Source organism: Trifolium pratense, linkage group LG2, assembly GCF_020283565.1.
Source record: "Trifolium pratense cultivar HEN17-A07 linkage group LG2, ARS_RC_1.1, whole genome shotgun sequence".
Lineage (NCBI taxonomy): Eukaryota > Viridiplantae > Streptophyta > Magnoliopsida > Fabales > Fabaceae > Trifolium > Trifolium pratense.
Window position 1 is genome coordinate 43,264,881 of NC_060060.1, and position 20,500 is coordinate 43,285,380.

At 32.7% G+C, this 20,500-nt stretch overlaps 1 protein-coding gene across 1 annotated transcript; it reads right to left on the reverse strand.

The window, feature by feature from the left end:
• Positions 1 to 1,443: 1,443 nt before the first annotated feature.
• LOC123907773 lies at positions 1,444 to 5,572 on the reverse strand. The gene is made up of 2 exons (XM_045958147.1): positions 5,132 to 5,572; positions 1,444 to 1,877 (listed from the first exon to the last, which is right to left on the reverse strand). The coding sequence occupies exons 1-2, from the start codon at positions 5,495 to 5,497 to the stop codon at positions 1,665 to 1,667; spliced, it is 579 nt and encodes a 192-aa protein (XP_045814103.1). The 5' UTR covers positions 5,498 to 5,572; the 3' UTR covers positions 1,444 to 1,664.
• Positions 5,573 to 20,500: the final 14,928 nt, after the last annotated feature.

A 20,500-nucleotide genomic window follows, 5' to 3' on the forward strand; every position in this document is an offset into this window, starting at 1 on the left:
TTATTAACAGTGACTGAATCTAACACATATCAGACACTGAATAAAATAAATACAGTTGAGTAAATTCAATTCAGACAACTCATATATGTATTAAGCACATACAGACATGGACGGAGCTAGAAGGGGGACCAACAGAAGTTATGGTCCCCCTAAATATTATTGAATATTTTTTTTATACTACTATGATATTATATTATTGGCTTAATTTCACATTTGATTCTCCTATTTTATTAAACTCATAAAAATAGCTATGACTTAAGAAACTTTGATTCTATATAAAGGGACATTTCACAATTCTCAACTAATTTTTATTATATTTTTAGTCCCTATAAAATTTTTCTTGCACATAGCTTTAGTCCATGCTAACACTAAATTTGTTTAATTAGCATTAAACTCTTAAATTTTTGAATGATTTTTTTATAAACATCTTTAAAGTATCATATAAAATTTATTTATTAAAATTAGATTTTTTAATATGAGAAGAATTAAATGCGAATGTTTTAAAAGCTAAAAGTAAAAATAAAAGTAACAAAAATTATGACATAAGAATCAAATTTTAAGCTCGTTTTTCTTTAAAAAAAATTTATTATATTTTTAACATACATGCAAAAAAAAATCATTTAAAATTACACACTCCTTTGGAACCGGCTACCATCTGCGTGCAACTGTAGAGACAAATTTATCGAGTCTTGTGGGACCCAAATGGGTAGCAAACTCTCCCTAAGAGTTTTAACACCGCTACATGCCCAACCTAGAGATTGAACCCAGGACCTTGGTTAAGCTAGAAGAGATTCGCGCCATCTCATCTAAGTGTTCTTGGGTAAAATTACACACTCGTTTAATAGTAAGAACAAAAATTGAGTGCAGAAAATTTTTCAAGGACTAAAAAATTAATAAAACTTAAATAAAGAATAAATTTAGAAAGTTATTACTCCCTCCAGTCCTATATATAACGAACACTTTGGAATTTTTTTTTGTCATTTTTATAAGAAACACTCTTTAAATTTATTCTTTATTAAATAGATAATCTCTCGTATACCCTTATTAAATTGTATAAAGTGCAACACATTTCAATGTTATGCATTAATTATACAGACATATTCTCAAAGTTAGTTTTGAAATAATCCATAACATTTTAGAATTTTTAATTAAAAAAATAAGTCTTATTGATATGTGTATTTTTCTCAATGTGTTCCTTATATATAGGACCGGAGTGAGTATTTTGTAAGATCAAAATATATTTTGAAAAAAATAAATAAAAATAATAAGTAAATGTGACGTAGTCAAACGGTGGAAAATTTGGAGAGAGGGCTATGGCAGATTGATTAGATGCGGATGGTTTTACGTGAGCTCATGTTATAATGTCATGGTCTATGATGGACCATTTGAAATACCAGTCCATGGAAGCACTCGCCCCCTAACTTCAAAGAAGCAACAACAAAATGAAAGAGAAATAATATGCAGATACAAAGAATCCTTTAACTCTTTAAACAAGAGCTTGTATCAAACAGGATTATCAAATGTAATGTAACATCATCTATTATTAACCTATACCATTTATGATTATATAACTAATCACCAAAAATATTTCAATTTAAACAAAACTTGAAAATGTGTAGAGAAAAGCATTAAAGCCTACTACAAAAGCATCAGCACAAGTCAATTCACCAACCGCGCTTTGTTAGAAAATCTTTCGTTCTCTTTCTCAAGCGGGTGAAGACAATAACTACACAAGCCAAGATCCACGGAGAGAAGTTCGCAGAAGAGAAGTTTAATTTCTTCATCCATTCGGGTGTATCCTTCGAAACTATTACTATCATGAGGGTTATTAGTGCAACCCCAACCAATATCCTGGTAATTGGTTTAACTAGTGAGTCCTGCAAAATAAAAGTTTCAGAAAATTATTAAAAGTTCGAGAGAAAAAATCAATTAAATCACAAGAAAAGATCCACATGGCTGGAAAATTAAATTCTAAATGAAGACAAGGTTGTGAAAGTTTCTATGTTTCAAAGGGAAAGGCTCGAATGGTTTCATTGGTTGGAAACCATGAGAAAGAGAATGGTAAGGAAGAACTGCTAGAGTTTTCTGGAAATGCCGTGCACAGCAAAACATGTTTTGCAACCAGGTGAAGAAACAAGAGTTAGGGTTTTCTATAGATCGAATCACTATTAAGTATTATCAGATCAGACATTTATTGTCAGATATGGTAAAGTTGTTAGACTTTTGACCGAGTTAAAAAAAAATATGGGTGTTGTTTGAATGGTGAAGCGGCAGCTATTGTCATAATGAAGGTCATAACTATCTCTCTTGTGCTGGCCTTACTGAATTTTCTTAAAAATGTTTATAGATAGAATGTGATGCATCAGGTAAAGGAGTGGAGCTGTTCGTATGTATAGTAGCAGACATGTTCGCTTATGAAAAAGAACTGTTCAATTGTTTTAGCAATACAAATATGGTGATTAGGTTGTTAATAGCAACAATATCGCAGCAGGGTGAAACACTGGTAGGCAGTTACTGCGCACTATACCGTCACAATCACAGCAAAAATTGGCGGTCACTAAAGGCTACATCGCTGCACGCACAGGGACCTCAAAAAAACTAAGAATGCCCTTAAAATGTAACCGTTGCAGAGGAGAGCACGGTTTTTTTTAGGGGGGTATTTGCAGACAATAAGACTTTTGAGACCAAAACAAAACACTGAAGTCTCCCTTTCATCTCTACGCACATAAGCAAAAACCCTACTCTCATTTTCATCTCAGTTGTGCCTCCACCCAGATTCTGGCATATCCCATCCTTTTGCAATTCAGCATTCTGCGCCAATTTTGGAGCCATTTTCTGCAATGTTTCGGCCACTTTCTGCTCTATTTCCTACAAACTAAGTTGCTTCCATTTTTACTCACTTGTTAGTAGCTATTATGGCAACTTCATCTCTCAACGGCTCAACCAACAACAGCTAAAACTGCACCAAAACACAGCTCTTCAAGACTACAACATCTACCACAGTGGACTCGTGTGCTCCATTGTTCAAACCACTGGTGAGACCATCGATTTAACATGGGAGTGGAACAGTTTAAAAGAAAATAACAATAGGAAGAGTGTTGCATGTGATTTTGGGGAAAAAACTGCTACTCGGGTAATTACTAGAGCTAAAAGACATCAAATAGGAAGAACGAAGATGTAAATGCTTGTAGGAAAATACGAGAGGATATTGAACTGTTGTTGAGGACAAACACAGCCTTTGAAGATAGAAAAGGGGAATCATACTTGACTGAATGGCAAGAAAATCAGAATGAAGCAGAGGTGCAAAAAACTCTAAGGATTCAAAGTAGAAAAAAGCACACAAATGAGACCACTTTGCTTGTTGACATCAAGGGTACAAATGCCAAATTCCAAATGGTAAATCCATGAAACAAATAAGCATAAATGATGTTTAGGAAGCAAGAGGAAAAACCATTTAGTACATAATACTTTTGAGGATATGGAATTCGTTTTGAAGTTGTGAAATATAATAGATTCAAACTGATGGTGGAGGCTATTAGAAAATATGGTCCACATTTAAGCTTTACTTGGCTTTAAGCTTGTTACAATATACCCTTTGTAGAGAAAATATAACACACTATTGAATAAACCAGCACAACAGAGAACACCAAAACAATCATCCAATAAAGTTTGTTACCAAGATCAAACAACCAACTGAAGAAATCTCTGTTGACTCTCAAGAAGTACAGATAAACCAAACTGAAATTATTATAGGTCGGTGTCCTAATATTGCTTCAGGTTGGTTGACATTATGGGTGTTCGATAAAAGAATGAGAAGAATAAGAAGAAATATGATTGTAGTGCAATATGATTTGATAATGATTTTATTCAAAAGGGTAAACCTTGACCACTATTTATAGGGATGTCATGAAACAAATCCTAAGTATATAGGGAAATCATGAAACATAAAGTTGCAGCCATTAAACAGTAGAAAAACAACTTCAAATCACTTGAACAGCCACTACAAGTTCCAGAACAGTAAAAAACAACTTAAAAGATTCGAAAGAGAGTAGAATAGGAAATAAAAGTTGCAGAACAAGTGAATAGGAAAATCAGAAAAATGAATAGGATAAGAAATAAAGATTGCAAAACAAATGAATACGAAAAACAGATAGAAACAAGGAATTTAACCGAGAGGAAGTGGAGTCTATGAAGCACGGACACATACACGTTGACACCAATAAAAATTTGAGAAAATAACATAATTCAATAGAAACAGGTGTCGGTGTTGTGTTGTGTAGGACACCGACGCGCGTCCGTGCTTCATTGGGTGGAGTGCTAGGAATCTTGTTATGGAAATTATGGATTTACTGGGAGGTTTCCACAAATTATTGCTTAGTGGTGTATGGGGAATGTTTCAGTAATCAATGGGTATAGTTGGGTGGCATATGAACCGTTCAGTGATAAGGCAAGTGAAAAACGTGTTTTGCTTAGGTTTTGTGAAGGTGAAACCCAATTTCAAGAAACCAGGTCGAGAACCTGACTCGCAAACCTGGAATTGAAGGGAGAAGAACGGGACTCATTTTGACTCACCGTTTCCACCACTCCCACTATTTTTCACAGCAAACCCGGCCGCAATTAACAACACTAGTCATTATACATAAAGTCATAAACTATGATCCATTACGAGTCTATGCATTGTTTGATCTAAGTAATCTCTCCTAGCTACCTATTTCCATAAGGGTGTGTTTGTTCAAAGGTTTCTAAAAGTTTTCTACGAAATTAGACTCGAGAATATAACATTCCCATATATGGTACAAGCTTATAAAAATCATTGTCCGCCACTTCTCCCCGCTTAGTGTGAGTCTAGCCACTAGGCTACCGAACCCAAAAAAAAAACTTTTTTATTTTGTTTTAAAAAGTCTAGCTACAAGTTCCAGCCCGCGTCCCAACATATCAAATATCCCAGAAGCCTTGTATCATCTACTCTATACTTACAAGACAATCAACTTATGATTCTATACCTTAAAACAAATGCCCACTAAAACTTTTGTTGTTGTGAAACACAAAAAAAAAAAAAAAAATTATTTAATATTTAGCCAAACAAAAACACAAATTAACAGATAAATAAATAAATAAAAATTTAACAAACCTTAGGTTCACCATCAAGATAAACAACAGCACCATCTCTATAAGTCAAAATTGATCTTCCATTTTTAGGGTTAAACCTAACAGGAACACCACGAACACGTGATTGATGATTGAAAGCGAAGACAGACTTGAGTCCATGTTTTTCGAGGATATCACCGACTTCTAGTTGATCTTGTTCCCAACCTCCTAATGCTGATTTGAACACAACAACTGGTCCTCTTCCTTGCCGGAATAAATGGATCTCGACTTCTGGTACCTTTGTGCGGACGTGTCTAGCGGTGTTGGTGGCTGTGGCTGTGGCGGTGGCGGAAAGTTCGGTGATTTCCTCCTCGATTTCGCCGAGTAAAGGTTTGTTTTCGTCGACCATGGTGGTTTGATGCTCTTTTTCTTCTTTCACTCTGTCACTGTTCTGTTGTGTTGTGAATTGTGAATAAAAGTAAATATTTATGGAAATATATATATAAGATAAGATATAAGATCGTTTTTTTCTTTTCTAAGATATAAGATCGATTTGAATAAAGAGAAAAAAGAATATGCACCGTCAAACAATATCAACTCTGTTTTCCGCTACATCACCCAACTAAATCTCATTTTCTTAATATTATGTGGAAGAATGTTTTATTCTTACTGGTTGTCGGAGTAAAATTAATTTACACTAACGGTGCGTAATCTTTAAACTCTTGAATAAAACTAAAGATTTATGTTAATCTAATCGAATTTAATTGTTGTGAATCGTCGGTGTAAAGATATATTATTAGACGCATATGTAAAATAACTTTACACTGACAATGTATATATAAATTAAATTCTAAATAAGCTGGGGATCGAACCCAGAACCTATAGCATACCACTCAAACTCCTCACCACTAGATCAAACTTAGTGGCTTAGTATTTCATTTTTTCTGTTAACTAGTTTAGTGGCTAAAATTTTACATTTTAACATGAGATAGTGGGAGTATCGAGGTTCGAACTCGATCCACACTAAATTGGATCGTTTTTTTTTAAAATTGATCATCCAAAGTTACTAATTTATCTTTATTACTTTTAACCACGTTACAAGTTTTATAGCCTTCATTGTAATTTCACTAAAAAATTAAAAAAATATATAGAAAAAATATAAGATAAATACAAAAAAAAAAACTGATACGCTTAAAAATAGAAACATAACATATTATGGATTGGAACAAAACAGAACAATCTATACTCATAAAAAAAGCAATTAAACAGATTAATACGATCAACTCAGTAATAATACAGTAAAGTTTTTTTTTTTTGAAGAATACGATAAAGTTATTTACTATACCAAATTTACTAAATTATCCTAAATATTCATAATCAAATTTATAATTTTTTATTAAAAAATATACACGGGACTATTGTTTTTGACAAATATATAATTTTTTTAATAATTTATCATTTTTTTTAAAGCGTATTTATCATTGATAATTATAATCAAATTTATTAAGTTAATAAGTGTTGGATATTTGAATTGGCTTAATTTTGCTAAAACAAATATACTAACAAGATGTTGGAAAACATGTTACAACATCATATTTGCTAAGGAAATTTCGCGCATTTAATGAGAGCATCTGCTATATATGGAAATCCACTTAAGAGCACGCTCAATGGAGATTTGATCTGATCAGGAGCTTTAAGGATAAGACAAACTTAATGGAATAGCTGGATGACTTATCCTATCTTATAAAGTCCTTTAAACACTTTTGGAAAGTCTTGATATATCTTTAATGAAGATTGAAAAAGTATCAGATTACCTTTTATGATTGACAAGGAGCGTCCTATCAGTAATGAAGTAAGAGGAGCGTGCTAAGATCATTATATATACGAAGACCAAGCTCAAGACTAAGTATCTTATTGAAAAGTATTAGTTACACATATTGAGTCTTGTTGAGTCTTTTATTGTTTAATTGTAATTCTTGCTTGTGGATTCTATAACACGAGTTAAGAAGTAAGTTTATTATTTTAAGGTGACTCCTAAGCTTTGAAGTACGGAGTTTACCGTGTGTGATTCACTTGAAGCTTTTAAGCAAAAGTGAAGTAGTGTCTTGGTAAGTTGTTGCCACATCATTCCCAACATTGTTTAAACAACACAGGTTGTGTTGTGTGAGTGGAAGTGAGATGGGATCTCATGTCTAGGAGTTCCTAGGCAGAAGTTGCATGAGTAGTGTCGAGGTTATAAGGCGTAAACCAGGGGTGTGCTGGAGGTCTTAGTTTAAGGCGTAAATCCTAGGGTTTGCTGGAGGTCTTAGTAACTAGAGCTATTAGTGGATTTCCTTCCTGGATTGGTATCCCCCAGAGTAGGCAGTTGGCTGAACTGGGTTAACAATTACTTGTGCACTTTATTTATTTTCTGTCAGTATTTTATATGTTATGTAAGATGTGCCAACAATAGAAACAACATTATTCATAAAGTAGTTGTTGGGACATCTTCGGTAACATCATTCTAGTGATACCAGAATTTCAATTGGCATCAGAGCAGACACCCTGTTCTATTATTTTGGGTGAGCTCCAGGGAAGTACTTTCTGGTACAATGGATAAAGAAGGAGGGTCATTGTCTAAACCCCCTTTACTGACAGGTCCTGAGAACTATGACTATTGGAAATCTCGTATGGAGGCTTTCATAAAATCAATTGACAGCAGGACATGGAAGGCTGTGATGCGTGGATGGGAACCACCAATGGTTCTTGACAAGGATGGCAAGAAAACTGATGTAAAGAAGCCAGATGACGAATGGACAAAAGATGAGGATGATCTAGCACTTGGCAACTCCAAAGCCTTGTATGCAATTTTCAATGGTGTGGATGCTAACATGTTCAGGCTTGTCAAGAGATGTACTACTGCTAAGCATGCCTGGGAAATTCTGAGAAAAGCTCATGAAGGAACATCTAAAGTAAAGCTATCTAAGCTTCAGATGCTTAAAACCAATTTTGAGAATCTCAGAATGAAGGAGGAGGAAAGCATTCATGACTTTCAAATGAATGTGTTTGACTTTGCAAATTCGTTTGATGTACTTGGAAAACCTATCTCAGATGAGGAGCTAGTTGGAAAAATACTCAGATTTTTGCCTAAAAGATTTGATATGAAGGTGACAGCCATTGAGGAGGCTCATGATCTTTCAAGTCTAAATTTAGATGAACTCATAGGATCACTCCAAACCTATGAAATTGGCTTGAACAGGAGGAATGAAAAGAAAGATAAGAATCTAGCATTTTCTTCAAAAAGTGCTGCTGATAACTTACAAATTGAATTTGAAGGAGAAGAAAGCTTAGCTGAGTCTATGGCTATGCTTGGGAGACAGTTCAACAAGTTGATGAAGAAAGTGGACCAAAGACCCAAGTCAAATGGTCGATTCAACAACAACAAATAGTCCAGCTTTCAGAAAAAGACAAATGAAGATGAAAGAGGAGTAAGATGCCATGAATGTGAAGGTTTTGGCCATATCAGAACAGAATGTCCAACCTTTCTAAAAAGGCAAAAGAAAAGCCTTGTGGTTTCATGGTCTGATACAGATTCAGAGGAAGAAGAATCTGCTAAATTTGTTAATGCATTAACAGGAGTTTCTGTATCTGACTCAGAATCATGTGATGATGAGGTAACTTATGAAGAACTAGCTGCTACTTACAAAGATCTTCATAATAGAAGCATAGAGGTTTGCAAAGCATTGGAGAAACAAAAGAAAATCAATGGCAAACTACAAGCTGAAAAAATTGAATTACTCACAAACATTGAAAATCTCAACATTAAGGTTGAAGATCAGAGTAGTCAAATTCATCAGTTTTACAAAAAAAATAGCACAATTTTTTTTAGGCAATAGAAAACATATATTAAATAAAAATAAAAATAAAAAATACAGAGATTGGGGGAACATTAGATCTGACCTAATTACAATCCAAACAGAAATACATCGTGATTATACAAATAAGGTGGAACAACCCTAATCAATTCTAACAATACAAACCCTCTTCATGAGCGCAACCCAGCGAACACGCGTACGGGCGCGAAACCAAGTTACAAAAAAAGATGAAGAGTGAGAGCATCGGCAGATATCAACAAGGGTTCAAAATTAGCGAATGAATGAACCGCCAACACAGTACCAAATCCACGTACCAACAACCCCCTTAGCAAAGCAGCAGGCATAAAAGCTCTTTCGAGCAAACATGTCGAACACAGTCACAAGAACTGAGACGGATAATAAGACAAAGTGGCGGTAACTCAAACGCCTTGAGTCATGAAGATCTCAACAGATCTGGAGCAACAGAGAAGCAAAGAACATCAGATCTCCAACACAATTAGAACCAAGAACAAACGTAATTGAACCCAGATAGAGGGATGAAACCAACGCGTTAGAAAAACAAATAGCCCTTTCGAATTAATAAAACCAAACCCTTTCGGGTTTATGAAGCCAAATGCAACCACATCTCCGAGAAGAACAGAACACAACAAACAATACAAAAAATAACAAACTTTCTACCATAATAGCACAATAGTTCCACTTTTATTTTAACATATTATATGACACTTTTTTTAAATATTTTATCTATACTATATATAAAGAGGATATATATATATATATATATATATATATATATATGAGTTTAAACAAAAAAAAAAGAGGATATATGAGTTTTGGTGTGGACTTTTCATAATACCAATAATACCCTTGATTTTTTTAGTAGCAACAAAAATCTTTTATTAACAAACTAACCATAACATAAGATACATTTTTTTTAGCAGCAAAAATCTTTTATTAATAAATTCACCATAATATAAGACTTTTTTTCGGACATAAGTTAGACACAGACAGACGCGGAACGCGCTTGCCTGGCCTGTTCTAAATAAATTTTCTACCATAATATAATGACAAACTTAAATATCAAATAAAAGTTAATAATCCGTGCGAATACACATTTTTTTTTGTCAAGTAGCCTAATGACTATAGTCTCACACATTTAGGCCTCATTTGACCCTACTTATTTTCTACTTATTTTCTTCTCTTAAAAATAGTAACAAGTAAAAAACTATGTTTGACCCAACTTTTCCTTATTTTCTACTTTTTTTACTTTATTTTTCTACTTCTCTATTTCTTTTAAGGCGAAGTAGAAAAGTAAAAAATAAGTAGGGCCAAATAAAATATGGAGAAATGTGAAATTTGGGTTCAAACGCCGACACTCCAATAACTCGTAAACTAGTGTAATACGGAAAAGGATCCTCTCCCATACTTTTTTTCATCCAATGCAATCTTAGCCTTTCATTAAATTATCAATACAATTTAAATTTTTTTAATAAACAAATGAATGGTGAAGATGTGGACAGGATCTCCTGCAGTGAAAATTGCACCGGAGAGAACCCAAGCCTGGTGTAACAGTAATACTATTAAACTCGTATTTGTATCACATTTGTATCCGCTAAATGCGGAAATTGTTGAGGCAAAATCCATTTTAGTGTTTTAATGACAACAAACCTTATGGAATAAATGTTAAGTTTTATGAATGGTGATCTACTGATGTTTGCACTTGAGTTTTTGTTGAAAGATAGATATTATCAAGTGGACGAGCTAGAGGCTACTCACGTCAACAAGTGCATTTATATACTCAAACAATGAAAGAATTTGAGTATCATCAGATAATTACAACAGTAGTATCACAAGCTTCAAGAAGATTTTTAAAGACTGTTGTTTTGAATCATAAAAAGATTCATCGAAGGATCAAGCAAGAAAGTGAGTTTCATGGATAATTGTCTTCCTCATCACTCAAGGATCTCAACAAGTATTGAATAATCAAGGAAGAATTTGAGGATCATAGCTGAAGAATCAAGATGGAAAAACCTACATCACAAGCTACTCAAGAATATATTGATTTTATGTGACAAGGGTTACAATGAGTTTTTGAGTTATATGCTTTGAGGATTTACTACTACAATTAATATTAATGGGAATGATGCATTCATTGAGGATCTTCAAAACCTACTCAAAGTATCATTTTACTAAAGTTTCTCAAGATGACAACGTTTGAGAATGATGGTCCATGAGTTTTTCAAAGGAGCTTATGCACAAGGAATAAAAGTTTTAATCATTCTCAATGATGAGTACTCTCATGCCTCCACTAAAGAATCTTAAAGATCATCAATGAGCAAGCAACCATGTGTGCAAAACATCAAAGAGGAATTGTGGGAAGTTTTGCAGCAGCAAGATTTCAAGTTAATTGATCAAGATCACGTGTCTCACTCCTTGAAGAAAATCTTGAATGTTGGTTCAAGAATGCTCTGAGAACATTCTACAGTTTATGCTTCATTCTCTCCAAGAACGAGCTTCATAGCAAAAGTACTTATTTCTTTAAGTCAACTCTGTTCAAGACAAAGAAACACTTTTATCTTGGTTTTAACTCACAAGATCACAACAATTTATGATCAATTAAGGCAAGGAATATTTGGGAGAAAAGTGACTTTCCCCTTTGGCCATAGTTAAGGATCAAGCATGTGCAACATGATAAATTCTCAAGACAACATCTCATCAGGTGTATCAAGAGTGTTTAGACAATGTTTACATAGACCAATGAGAATGGGACAACACATCTTCAACTATTAGTTGTCATGTACTTTCAAAAGGATATTATATGAACATTCTCCCATGTGTTTTATTTTGTTCAAGAAGAATGTACATGGAAAGTACATCATGAACAGTTCCAAGAAGGACAATACAGCTGCTTCCTCTACATATTACAGCTGGTTTCTGTCATGCATCAAATCTGCTTCAAAAGAACAAAGTCATATATTACCCAGTCTGGAGAACACTCTGAGAACGATGCTGAGAATGTCTGTCCTTTACATTTGAAGATGCAAACTCATCTACAGCTGGCCAAAACGTGTTTAAATGATTTGTAACGGCTATACTTGGTGGAAAAGCAATGGACAACTATCTACAACTCACTGCAAGCTGTCATTATGGCTCTTTTGTTTGAAAATATGAAGAACAGCAGAGAGAACGTTCTGAGAAAGAACAGTCAGAACTTATCTACTTAACAATTCAGCATGCATGAGCTGTCTATTTTGAAGCAACTAGCCGTTGGAAAACTTCCTTTGGGACCAAGGAACTGAAGACTCAAGGTTCAACTATAAAAGGAAGGCTTTGGCAACATTGAAGAGCAAGAGTTGAAGCTACAAATCATCAATCACTTGTTTTTGTCTACAAGTCATGAAACTCTTCTTTTATCACTCACACTCAAGATCTACATTCTCATCATACTTCTGAGTTTAGAGTGTTTTTATTTGCTTCTCAAACCAACCTTTGAGTTTCTAAAAGCAAATAACTCAAGAGACCATTTTTCAACATAACCCATTTTTAAGTGGTTACATCTTTGTCTCTTTATTTAAATCTCTCTCACTCCAAACATTGTAATCTCAATACTAGGATCAGTATATCATTTGAGTGAACTGAGAGTTTTTTCCATTGTAACAAGCTTCTCAATTGTTTGAGTTTTTGTAAAAGCTTGAAGATCCAAACCATCATCATTTGTAAAAGATTGGCTCAAGTCAATACGTAACTATTGATTGAGTGACACCTTATAAAGTCTGGAGGACTTAGGTAGATCAAGCGAGTGAAGCTTGGAAGATTATGATCTTGGACTAGATCAAGGAAGAAGTGTAATTTGAGATCGGTAGTATCTCATATTGGATAATCTCACAGGAGCGTGAGGACTGGAGTAGCCCATACTATTAGGGGGTGAACCAGGATAATTGTTTGTGTGTTGTTTCTCTTCCTTATTCTCTTTTATTTACTGTAAACACACATCACACAAAGCACTTCATTATATTTAATTTGAATTGTCACGCAGTAGAGAACGTTCCCAGAACAATCTATTTTATAGTAAAGAACGTTCTCAGACCAAGCTGTTCTATAATTCACTAACATTTATCCAAGTATACACTTGAGATCAATTTTGTAGAATGCAGGATTAATTTTTAAAAAAGGGTCACAATTCAAACCCCCCCTTTCTTGTGACTATTTCTTCCACTTCAATTGGCATCAGAGCTCTGCCTCTAAGGTTTGAGCACTTAACAGTGTAAGAGGAAAAGATTCAGGAAGGAAGTGATGACGAAACCTGCAAATCAAAGTTCGAGCCATAAATGCAAAAAGAAGGGACATTCCAAAACTAAATGTCCTAAGAACAAGAAAGTGCAAAGAAAGCTTGCTTCAAAGATGAAATCTACGATGGCAACTAAAGATGACTTTGATGGCTCAAAAATAGAAGAAAAAGGCAACTCATGTTCAATGGTAGATAAAGAGGTAACAACTTTTGAATTTTGTCCTGCATGTAAAGTAATGGAAGTTGGATTTGATAATCTTCTAAAAAGCTCAAACATTATATCTCAAAAGTATACAATTATGGAAAATCGACTATTTGAGATTGAGAAAGAAAATGAGAAATTGCAAATCTTAAATGATAAATATTTTAAAATGATTCAAGAATTGCAATACTCTCATTTGGAAATGTTTGAACAAACAAAGATTCTCAACGAGGAAGAAATCAATAATCATCTTCCAGAATGCTCTATGAATCATGAAGAGAATGATGTTTTGAGAGAAAATGTTTTAGAATTGAAAAACGACATTACAAGTTCTGCAAAATCTAGAGAAACTTTTCAAAACATAAAGGAATCACAAGTAGTAATTTTTGAAAAAACTTATTTAGGTTGTGGAAATTTTCAAAAACAAAAGTCTTATGAGAATTTTTTTGTTCCTCATAAAGATAAAAAATTACAGAGATACAAATGCTCATATTGTTACAAATATGGACATATTGAATCCTTTTGTTTTAAGAAAAAATTCAAAAGAAAAGAACATTCTCATCAGAAACAAGAACATTCTCAGAAGGTTCTCAAAATGCATTCTTATTCCAAAACTTCCTATAAGAGATCAACTTATCATCATAAGAAGAAATCTTATAAGAGGAATGACACAACCTTCAAGGACCCAGATCACTATGGGTACCAAAATCATTACTAACTTGTGTTGCAGGAACATCTTTAAGCAGTCAAGAAAAAGCCTTAAGACTTGGAAAATTGATACTCAAGGAATATGACTTGAGAAAGACAATATTTCCTCATATTTAAAAAAGGATGAATGTGATCTGCAACCTTTGGAATCATTGACAAAAATCAAACCAAAGGTATTTGTATCATTACTAAAATGATTTTGCATAAATTAAGGATGATTGATATGTTAAAGGTGTAACACATAACTTCTCTAATTTGGTAACATTGGAAGTGAAGTTATTTCATATTCATCCTCATGATCATGATTTTTCATTTAAAATATTTATGTTAATACATAGATGAATTTTAGACCATATCATACTTTAAATGTTTTTGGCATAAAAGAGTTTTGTCAAATATGACAACTATTGCAAATTTATTCAAATTTGGTCTGATAAGATATTTTTCAAAATTGGTTGTGAAAATGATATAATTTGTAAACTTATATTTATTGTATCAAGAAGTAGTCTTCTTTTTCAAAAATACAATTTCAACCAAAAAACTCTTGAACCACTTCATATTGGTTTATTTGTTATTGTCAAAACTACAAGTCTTATGACTTCTTTATTCTTAATGATTTATTCAATGATCCACTTGGACAATATTTTTAAGAGCATAAGAGTGGTGCCTTTTAACCCTTTTTAAGTTCTTTGAAAAAGGGTTCATTTGTTAGAAGCTCAAAAATCATTTTCTATAAGTAGTGATCATGTGGAGATTATGAAAAACTTTCTTTCACAACTTTCTTTAAAGAAAATGGTATTTCAGTTGATTTTTCTTGATTTAGAATTTCAACAAAAATAGAGTTGTTTTAATGGCTAAAATATTTTTAAACGTTGAAAAATACTCTTGAAAGAAACCATAGATATTACATGTTATGTTTTTGAATCATGTTTGCATCTTGAGTAAAACTTCATGCCATTTTGAAAGTATAAAAATTCAATCATATCATGATTTTATATTTTTGATGTTATTACTATTTTTGGCATAGTAAAGAAAACAATTTTTGGGATACTCTCTTTATGCATTTTACTTTTAATGAGTTTGATATGAAGAGAAGATATAATAGTGGTGTTGATGTTAATGAACAACAACGACAAGAAATCATGGATCAATAGATTGAAATTATTCGAACATCATCTTTACAAATACATCCAAAAAGTTGAGAGTTGACTTTCCATCATCCTCAAGATGGAACCTTTAAAAGCTCCATTGATATAACAATAACATTCTCCATTGGAATGAACAATGGTATTGGTACACCGTTTTGAAATTGCGAAGAAATAATTTAGTCATAGAAATGTTCAATTTGCAATTGGTGTTAAGATGAATGAATCTCCTTCATCAACTCTCGAGAAGGAATTCAAGTTGTTTCACAATATATGTCAACATTGTGTATTTCCTAGAAAAGAAAGCAAAGAAAAGGTTTTGGAGAATGACATGTTTGTCATGTATCACCTTACTAAGTGATTGAAGCTGAATCTCTCACACATCATCTTGCAACATACGATCAATGCAGCAGAGTCTGTAACAAGGAAAGTTACTCTCCCTTATGGGATGATCTTCACCAACATTATTGATATCTACAAGATTGACTTCAAGAAGAAGAAAACAGTCAACTTTTGCACTACCTTTGACTTCAAATATTCATCAAATGAAAAATGAGTTTATTAATCTTGAGGACTCTACTACTGAGGTTGGGAACAAAAAAGGAGATAGGAATTTGGAAAAGAAAATAACTTGGACGAGTTACTTAAATTCTCCGTTTCATCCAGCAGATCAATCTAAGAATGTTCTCCCTGCAAAGGCAACAAGTGTCAAAGGCAAATAAATTCTACTTGAAGATAACCAATCTCAGTCCTGCTTTTATTATCTTGACACCTCATTGAATTTTAGTTAAAGCATTGACATTGGTCTTGGATTAACCTCTTCTCAAATTGATGCAATGATATTTGAAGGTTTTACTCTCACAACCAAACCGGTTAATCAATCACTCTTTTCACCATTGATGAATTCTACCCAAGGATCTCTAGAATCCTTTTTCAGTTCTGAATTCTCAAGTAATTTGTTAAAATCACCATTGATGGAATGACAACTAAATTTTCTTTCGAAGAAAATGAAAGATGAATAAGCATGTGGATCTCATTCTTGAAGGATCATAAAGTTCTAAGAACGATCTCAAGGAAAATCAAATGATGAAATCCAAATGTTTCTGATTACAACATTGAGTTATGAGTAATTTGTTCTAAACAGGATATCCTCTTCATCCCTATTACCTAAAGTTACTCTACCAGGATGATTTTTCTTAGAGAATATCTAAGAGGGTGAATTTACTCAACATTGGAGAATGCATCAAAGGATAAATCTTTTCTCCTCAATGTAGATGATTTTTCTTAGAGAATATCTAAGAGGGTGAATTTACTCAACATTGGAGAATGCATCAAAGGATAAATCTTTTCTCCTCCATCATCAATCAAGTGTCCTCTATTTATAATGATGAACATATGGTGGAATTATGAAACAATTCAAGATGCTCTCATCATTAAAATCTCATGAGAAGGAAGTTATTAAAAGAGGTACACAAAATTTTAAATTTAATCACATTTGCATTATAATAAGTTTGAATATCTTTATGCAATGTTATTATGTGATTGATTGGATGATATTGAAATCTAGAATGCTTTCTGAAATTCAAGTATATCACTCTAAAGCTTAAATTGTACATCAATTTTTTTGTCATGACTTGCATATATTTGTGCTTTCAAATAGCTTTAATGCAATAAGGTTTGCACTCTTTGTTCATATACTTTTCATGATTTTTGCACACACATTATCTCTTTCAGAATATCATGTTAAGTGTGAAATGCATGAACTTCATTTTTTTTGCAATATCATCTTTTTACATCCTTGTAAGCATTTATTTTTCAAATATGCTACTCATATTGCTATTAAAATATTGTTAAGGGTTGTTTAATTTGATCAAGTCATATTGTTTCTATTTTCACAATGATCAAGTTTTAATTTAACATGCCAAAAATCGATTGAATTAACATTTGTCTTAATTCAATTTTTTATGGTCTTGTGGCATATGTTTTAAAAAGTATATTGATTACAGTGCTAATCAATTTTTTATGTGCAAGCTATGTTATGTACTTAATGAAAAATTATCCTTGATGATCAATGAATAATTTTTGGAGTTAGTCTCTTAATTATTCTTCATGATAGACCAAAACATTTAGAACAAAAATGACAAAAACTCATGATTTTGATAATCAATTATATGTCATATTTTGGTCTTCCATAAGCTTGACTTATAGCACTTTTTTATGAAAAACATTTTTTCTATAAGTCTTTTATATGTGCACTTTTCTCAATATAAAACTTTGGATGAATCCAATTTTGTTGCACATCTTGATTAGCCTATAGTTTGCTTAATTGATGATTAAGTAGAACTTTTTGAACATGACTTCTCAAAAAAAAAAATTGAGATTTTGTTATGACTTATGTAAAAGATCCTCCTTCAAAGGTTTTAAATTAATATCCATTTTTTGTTGGATTTATTATTTGAAGGATTTTAACAAGAGAACATATGATTGGTCTTCATGAGAATAATTTGTGTGTCCACTCTCCATAAAATTAGAATTTGGTCTAAGAATAATAGTTCTTGCACATTGTATTCTTGAACTCATATTTGACTTTTTATTAACATAAAAGTGTTGTTTCTACACTTGCGTGTTAAGTTGTCAAAATAGAATTGTGATCAAATATTTTTTTTACAATGAAGTATTCTTTGAATATTTTGCTTTGAAACATAATCATCTTCTTTATGAGAATATTCAAAAAAGAGAGAATTTGTTTTTGACAAGATGTCAATTAACTCTGATTTCGCAGCTTCCTCATATGCGCAATTTTCTCTCTAGTTTTAAAAATCATTGGAAGATTTTCAAAAGATATTTTAGTCTTGTCTATCATTTCCTTATTTTAAGAATGATCATGTTTTAAAAAAATGTCCATCTCATAAGACTTAGGGGGAGTTCTCTAAATTTGAGAATGTTTGACTTGCATTGTCATTGAGGTCAAAATCACATTTTCTAAAAATTGAGTGTTTAGCATCAATTTTTAAAATCAAATGATTACAAATGTTTTAGTGTGATTTAATCATTATTCATGTTATGATTGCTATATTGAATGGAATGATTATTGATCGTCATACATGATTGGTGCTTTAATGTTTGATATATGAATGAACTTCTTAATTGCATGATTTGTATATGCAATACATTTCTTCTCTTGATTCCTATCATTGCACTTCATATTTCATATTTTTCCCAATACTTTTTGATAGATGACAAAAGGGGGAGAGATATATATGATGGGAGAGAATTGTTAGATGAAACTAATTAATGAAGAATGTTATGAATTAACCTCTTGCATGTATTTAGGGGGAGTTTAATTAGAATGATATAAATTAAACTCTTGCATGTGTTTAGGGGGAGCTTAATTGTATATCTATGAACATTCTTGCATTTATTATTATTTCCATCCATAAAACATAAAATTTATTCAAAAGGTTTGTCATCATCAAAAAGGGGGAGATTGTTGAGGCAAAATCCATTTTAGTGTTTTAATGACAACAAACCTTATGGAATAAATGTTAAGTTTTATGAATGGTGATCTACTGATGTTTGCACTTGAGTTTTTGTTGAAAGATAGATATTATCAAGTGGACGAGCTAGAGGCTACTCACGTCAACAAGTGCATTTATATACTCAAACAATGAAAGAATTTGAGTATCATCAGATAATTACAACAGTAGTATCACAAGCTTCAAGAAGATTTTTAAAGACTGTTGTTTTGAATCATAAAAAGATTCATCGAAGGATCAAGCAAGAAAGTGAGTTTCATGGATAATTGTCTTCCTCATCACTCAAGGATCTCAACAAGTATTGAATAATCAAGGAAGAATTTGAGGATCATAGCTGAAGAATCAGGATGGAAAAACCTACATCACAAGCTACTCAAGAATATATTGATTTTATGTGACAAGGGTTACAATGAGTTTTTGAGTTATATGCTTTGAGGATTTACTACTACAATTAATATTAATGGGAATGATGCATTCATTGAGGATCTTCAAAACCTACTCAAAGTATCATTTTACTAAAGTTTCTCAAGATGACAACGTTTGAGAATGATGGTCCATGAGTTTTTCAAAGGAGCTTATGCACAAGGAATAAAAGTTTTAATCATTCTCAATGATGAGTACTCTCATGCCTCCACTAAAGAATCTTAAAGATTATCAATGAGCAAGCAACCATGTGTGCAAAACATCAAAGAGGAATTGTGGGAAGTTTTGCAGCAGCAAGATTTCAAGTTAATTGATCAAGATCACGTGTCTCACTCCTTGAAGAAAATCTTGAATGTTGGTTCAAGAATGCTCTGAGAACATTCTACAGTTTATGCTTCATTCTCTCCAAGAACGAGCTTCATAGCAAAAGTACTTATTTCTTTAAGTCAACTCTGTTCAAGACAAAGAAACACTTTTATCTTGGTTTTAACTCACAAGATCACAACAATTTATGATCAATTAAGGCAAGGAATATTTGGGAGAAAAGTGATTTTCCCCTTTGGCCATAGTTAAGGATCAAGCATGTGCAACATGATAAATTCTCAAGACAACATCTCATCAGGTGTATCAAGAGTGTTTAGACAATGTTTACATAGACCAATGAGAATGGGACAACACATCTTCAACTATTAGTTGTCATGTACTTTCAAAAGGATATTATATGAACATTCTCCCATGTGTTTTATTTTGTTCAAGAAGAATGTACATGGAAAGTACATCATGAACAGTTCCAAGAAGGACAATACAGCTGCTTCCTCTACATATTACAGCTGGTTTCTGTCATGCATCAAATCTGCTTCAAAAGAACAAAGTCATATATTACCCAGTCTGGAGAACACTCTGAGAACGATGCTGAGAATGTCTGTCCTTTACATTTGAAGATGCAAACTCATCTACAGCTGGCCAAAACGTGTTTAAATGATTTGTAACGGCTATACTTGGTGGAAAAGCAATGGACAACTATCTACAACTCACTGCAAGCTGTCATTATGGCTCTTTTGTTTGAAAATATGAAGAACAGCAGAGAGAATGTTCTGAGAAAGAACAGTCAGAACTTATCTACTTAACAATTCAGCATGCATGAGCTGTCTATTTTGAAGCAACTAGTCGTTGGAAAACTTCCTTTGGGACCAAGGAACTGAAGACTCAAGGTTCAACTATAAAAGGAAGGCTTTGGCAACATTGAAGAGCAAGAG

Excerpts from the sequence above, each read along its gene's own strand:
- LOC123907773 (XM_045958147.1), bottom strand. The coding sequence starts at position 5,497 with ATGGTCGACGAAAACAAACCTTTACTCGGCGAAATCGAGGAGGAAATC. Across the intron at positions 1,878-5,131 it reads ATCTTGATGGTGAACCTAAG|GACTCACTAGTTAAACCAAT; the intron begins GTTTGTTAAATT and ends TTTATTTTGCAG.